Here is a 6,373-nt window from a genome sequence, read left to right on the forward strand (position 1 = left end):
TCATTTTAAATAAAAATTATTAAATATAAATTACATTAATACTAACTTATTTTTAATCAAAATTAATTTTATAAACTTAATTTTATACAAACTTTTATTTACAAACCATAATCCAAACAAATACTGATAGTGAAAAGAGAGGGCACCAATGAACTCTTAGATTATTTATGGCATTCCATAAACTAAGGGTTAACATTTTTAGATTGAGACCTTAATTAATAAGTGTCCCCGGTTGATTGACTTGACAATAAATAATTGTACAATATATAAGTAGTTAAGGGAACAAGGAATTAAGCAGCATTAAATGGTTGATTAATGATTGTAAGAGGGCGTTTTCTGTTAAGAATCCGTGTCGGATGAGGCATTAATAATCAATATCATTGCGGTGGTGAGTGGTCTCTGATCTGCTGACCCTAGCTAGCTGCGTGCTATTTTACCACATTGACCCTCCTTCACTTACAATCACTCTTCTGTTTTCTCTCTCAACCCTAACACATGCAACAAACTAACTCCGTTGACATTTCCTAACGACTATTCATTCATTTTTTCAAAAAATAAGAAGCCCTTTAGCCTTTGAGCGCTAAACAAATTAAACGCCGTTAACTTATGTCGTTTTCATCATAATAAATAGAGCCTCTATGTTCCTTCTTCACTTTATTCAACGTTTTTCACTTCCATAACTCTCTCTCTCTCTCTCTCTCTCTCTCTCTCTCTCTCTCTCTCTCTCTGTGTGAGTTCGAATTCCATTTATAGAAGCTAGGTTGTTTACTATTATTGATTTATGATGGTTGCGTGAAGCAGAAGTTGGGAATAATAATATCAGTACTTGTTGTTTGTGGTGTTGGACATTATTCGGTTCATCGGAGAGCGCCGTCACACATTGATTACGTGCGTTTGAATATGGGGAAGAAAGATGATTATGAGCAGAAGAGTGATCGCATGGAACCAGCCAAAGTTGAAGCTGTTCTTGAGATCATCAGAAAACAAACCCCTCTCACTCTCAAGCAGGTTCTCTCTCTCTCTCTCTCTCACACTCATCTTCTTCATGAGGTGGTTACTGTTTGCAATATGATATAGAATTATTACTGAATTTATTATTATGGTTGTGCAGGAGAAGTTCTGTAACTATGGTTGTGTGAAACGGTTTTTGAAAGCCAAGGGTGATAATGTGAAAAAGGCAGCAAAGCAACTCAGGGCATGCCTTTCATGGAGAGACACCATTGTCACTGGTATCGTATATGCATTTTCAGTTACTTTTTCAATCATCCACTTCTCTTTTTCTTAGTTTTTGAATCTTGCTTTACTTTTTTCTTTTTTTTTTTATATTTGAATTATGCGTCAAAGAAAAAGAACACGCACCCTACTCCCTAGAAATCATTACCGCTCTCTCGCATCATACCCAAATACCAAATCTCTTTGTCCTTTTCTTTTCAGTTTTTTTAATCCTTTTTATTGAAATAATATTAATTTTCGGTTTTTAAATTTTTGAAAAGCAGAATATTTGATAGCTGATGATTTCTCAGCTGAACTAGCTGATGGACTGGCCTATGTAGCTGGTCATGATGAAGAATCTAGACCTGTTTTGGTAATCTCAGTACTTCATTTATCTAACTTGAATTGGTTTGAATTGTTTAATTTATTCTTTATTTTTAATTGGTGACAGATTTTTCGGATGAAACAAGACTATACCAAATTACATTCTCAAAAACTGTAAGTTACCAAACACGAGAACAATTCTTTTTGACTATTCTTGATATCTTACTGCTAGCTTATAATTTTATATATTTTTTTGAACTTATGAAGGTTGACCCGTTTGCTGGTATTCACAATGGAGGTAGCAATTTCAACGATGCCAAAAAACGTAGAAGAATTTGTGATGCTTTTCGACGCAAGTAAGTAGTAGTATAGGTATAGTGCACATTGGTCAGTCACATGTCCCAAAATCCCTGTATTGCCCTTTGAAGCTAACATTAATTAATGAGAAAGAAACAAACAAAGGAGTAAAAGGGGAAATGAAATCAGGGGGGGGTGAAACAGAAAAGATTGAGGGATCAGAATCAATAAATGAGATAGCAGGGGGATACAATGAATCCCGGCAGAGACTGAATGGGTCGCAGATAATGTCCGGAGTGCCCCCCCCCCCTCATTAGTTGCCATGTTTACTGCTAAAGGGTAATATCGGGAAATGGAGTTGTTATTAATATTCTGTATATTGTTCTATTTCAATCAATCTTTATTGTTTCCTTAAATAATGGTATAGTGTAGTGATCCTCCTTTTTAGCTTGCACTAACACCCCTTTTAAGATGAAATAACAATATTAGTGGGGGCAGGCTTTTACAGGTCAGCATCTGCATTTATGAACATGTTGGTGGGAGCACTGAAAATAGTGGCGGAGTACTACCCAGGCCGGCTAAGCAAAGCGTTTGTGATAGACCCTCCCTCCCTTTTCGCATACTTGTGGAAGGTGAGAAAATAACTAACCAATTCAAATTCCTTACATGCCTAATTTTAGAAGTCTACCATGTACTGTTACCCATGTGCCACTTGCATGTCATGTGTTTGACCATCTTCAATAATATATAATATGGACCGGACGGACCACTTCCTATCTCCGATCCTTTCCTTTTTAGGTCTGCCCCAGCCATCCACTACCGCTTCCCACTTTTCCTTTTTCAAAATCATCATGCTACTACTCTATAACCACTAACCACTACACTCTCTGCCTTGTGATAAAACAAATAAGATATTTAATATGTGATTAGTTACTATTAAAATTTGACTATATGAAAAATGAGTACACATATGTAATATCTACCGTTTTGAAGATTATATCAAATTAAATTTAAATTTCACGGTACTTGTGCGGGTGCAGGGTGTTCGTCCGTTCGTGGAGTTATCAGCGTGGGTAACAGTGGTGTCATCGTTGGAGTTCGAAGAATCCATGGACTTGAGCCACTTCGAAACGTACCCTCGAGCCTCGTCCCTACGATTCGATCCGTCCACAATCAAATCAACGGCCAAGATTGGCTCCTGCTCCTCGTCCCGCTTCTCATTTACCGTATCCCACCACCTGGACTCCCTCAAGCCCTGGTACCTAAGCCTTACCGACACGTCAGCATCCAAGGTTGGGCCCACAAGCCCAGCACTCATCTCGCCACTCAACGCTCGCTCTCTCTCCTTCGCATCGCCCGTCGCCAGGACGCCACGTGGCAGCATCAACGGCCCAGCTGCCACGAGGAAGGACCTGTTCCCGTCAACGCCGATGCCGCAGCGCGTGACGGAGCCGCATCGAGCGGGAGTGGCGTCGTTCCTTCAATCTCCGGCGGCGTTCTTCCGGCGAGAGGGGCAGGTGAGGAAGGGAGAGAGATGCAGGGAATCGTTCTCGGCGTACCTGAAGTTCTACCGTAGGCCGTACGACGAGATGGTGTACAGATCGAAGATGCGGCCCCCATTGGGTGGGCTCATCTCAATCGTTTCTCCACATATCAGACGACGCCACGTGTCCATGTCACAGCGTTTTTGAATGAACTGAACATATACGACACCCGCAATTAACTCTTAATTGTTGCACCCTTTCTTTTTGAATGAACTCAACATATACTACTATTACTAGACTTGAAATGAAATTACTAAGTGGGAAATGGCACTCATTAAATTCGTTCATTACTACTGTAATTGTGATCAAAAAACGACGACGTGCTGAGCGGGGTGTGAAATGGCGTGCATGTTCATAATTTATGGGAACAAGGGAGCGTGGTCGAAACGGCGAAGGTTCAAAATGAAAACCACAACCACCGTTGTAATTTTAATTTTTCCACTTTTCTTTTTTGTTGCCTTATCACTTATTAGTAGGTAGTATAAATGGAATCTTTTGTAGCAACATGGGGGTTGGACCTTGTCCTTATATAATAAGAGAAACAGGATCGGAGAACAAGTTTGAAATGTTGAATATTATTGTATGGTTGTGGTTGGATTTATTTATTTATTTTTTCAGAGTGAGTGGGTTATACGATGAGTTTGAGAGGGTAGGTAGGAATATGTGTCGGGGTTTTGTTGTCTCAGTGAGAACTCAGAAGTCAAACTCACTTCACTTCAGCTGAGGTAAGCCACCATTCTTTATTCCAATTCCAGTTCTAAGTGATATTTTTTTAATAATAAAATTAATTATCAAAATTAATTATTAAAATAAAATATATATTAAAAATAAATTAAATTATATATATATAAATATATGATATTTAATTTTAATATATAAATAATATTTTTATTTTGATTTTCTTTTATGTTTTAATAAGCCATATTTAAATCATCCATTATAAGAAAATCGACTAAACCAAACTAAATTCACAAATGAATAATGGTTCTTTAATAGTTTTTTTTAATCATAAACTAAAATACCTACCACTTAGACAAATTTTATTTTAAAAGTTATTATAAACACTATCCATTAAATATTTATATATTTTATACATATTTTTCCAATATTACTAAAATAATTGTTAAAAAAGGTTTATGTGTATTCAGATTGTTTGGAATAATACAATATAAAAGAATATTTATAGGTGTTAAAAAAATTGAAATAACAAAGATGTAATATCCTATAATAAATATTTAAATATGCTAAATAATTCTAATGAATACTAATTGATCTTAATATATTCTAACAATAACTAAATTTTTTATGAACATAACAATTAATTACAAATATAATTTTATACTTTTAGTTGTATTTTGATTATAGTATTTGTCAAATTTGATTGTAGATGTGAACACGAGATTATTTCGTATATTTATATAAGTACTTGATTGATGATTGACTTATATTATGGTAGTTATTATATAACACAGTCGTATTATTTTACTAAAAATTAAATAAACTAGTTTACATCTTTGAATTGGAACAAAAAATATTACATGTAGACTAAGATATGAGATATCATATAAACTTACAACTCAATTATTGTTATGAAATATAGATTTTATACAGTCTCATTTATGCTACATTCTACTGAATTTGAATCCAATTATAAAAGGTGAGTTGTTACCAAATCTCACCTTATTAGTAATGATAAATGAATCTATAAGAGTGAATTGAAATATAGGTTTTGGTGTGTTGGGAAATGAGACATGAAAGTTGTAAAATAAAATGAAGGATTGTCCAATAGCAATCGTCGTTTAGGAATCAAGGCTAGCAGCTTCAGTTAGTAGAAGAAACTAAGATGATGATGATGTTAGCAAAATCATGTGTGTGTGTGTGTGTGTGTATGGATCAGCTTTCACATCTTCCTAATCTGGGCTTTTGGAGTTTAGCCCGAGATTCTGCTGTTTCAGTGAATGTGGACAAATTACTCTCTGAATCTATGTGTTTTCTTACTACTACAACTGTCCCATGCCACCCTTCTTTGGATTTTATTCCTTGTTTCTTTTGTAGGTTTTTGGAGCCCTCCAATGTACATAATCACTTTCCTACTAAACAAACATGTTTTTATAACATCGTACACATTAAACAAACCACTTTAAACCCTTCATTTTCTATGCCTTGATTCTTTTAATTCATTTCTTATTTCCATTTATATTATCATTCAGCTAATGTCAGTATTCAGCAGCAGTCAACTCTCTTGCAATCATATTTAAATCAAACCCCACTTTTTATATCATTAATCCACACATGGTTTAGGAACAAGCATCTCACTGATTGGATGTTGCAAAATGAGATTCAAATTAATGAAATTATTGAGGTTCTGAACTTCCTAGTCCTTTTCAGCATTGTCAACCCATTCATATTCGACAAAGCCACGAACCCACTTGACTTATAGTAGTCACAGATTTGAATTTTTACCTTCTTGTTTATCTCAACCTCTGATCTTTAGCATGAATATTAAGGATAAGTAACAATAATTCAAAGACCATATAAAAAAATATGAATTAAAATATTAAATTGAATTGAAACTTTTTTAAGTGCTAAACTGAAATCATTGAATAAATAAACTAGTCAACTTTCTAAGCCATACTCGAGCAACGAGACTAAACATATTACCAACATTTTTTTCTTACATTTGAGCAAAAGCTAGTCAACTTTTTCATTTTCTTTTTTTACCAAAAGTGTTGATTCCTTTGCATTCTCAGAATACAAGTCACAAACACTTAATTTAGCCATATAAATTAATTGCCATTTGTTGGATCGAAAGCTTTGATACCATGTAAAATGGTACCAGCAACTTAAGCAGCAAGAAATTAGAGAACTCTGCTGAAATTGCAAAAAACAGAGAAAGGTAGCCAGGGAGGTTGAGACTTAAGAGCAAGAGAGAATTTGATATTGAGAGTGACAGAAATTGAGGGTGAGAGAGCTTTTCTTGATTTAGAAACTGGAGA

At 35.0% G+C, this 6,373-nt stretch overlaps 1 protein-coding gene across 1 annotated transcript; it reads left to right on the forward strand.

Annotated features, from left to right (window-relative positions):
* Nucleotides 1-677: 677 nt before the first annotated feature.
* LOC130947874 (uncharacterized) lies at nucleotides 678-4,133 on the forward strand. The gene is made up of 7 exons (XM_057876591.1): nucleotides 678-1,008; nucleotides 1,112-1,229; nucleotides 1,497-1,585; nucleotides 1,664-1,710; nucleotides 1,804-1,892; nucleotides 2,332-2,465; nucleotides 2,874-4,133. The coding sequence occupies exons 1-7, from the start codon at nucleotides 901-903 to the stop codon at nucleotides 3,522-3,524; spliced, it is 1,236 nt and encodes a 411-aa protein (XP_057732574.1). The 5' UTR covers nucleotides 678-900; the 3' UTR covers nucleotides 3,525-4,133.
* Nucleotides 4,134-6,373: the final 2,240 nt, after the last annotated feature.

This window comes from Arachis stenosperma, chromosome 9 (genome assembly GCF_014773155.1).
Source record: "Arachis stenosperma cultivar V10309 chromosome 9, arast.V10309.gnm1.PFL2, whole genome shotgun sequence".
Classification (NCBI taxonomy): Eukaryota; Viridiplantae; Streptophyta; class Magnoliopsida; order Fabales; family Fabaceae; genus Arachis; species Arachis stenosperma.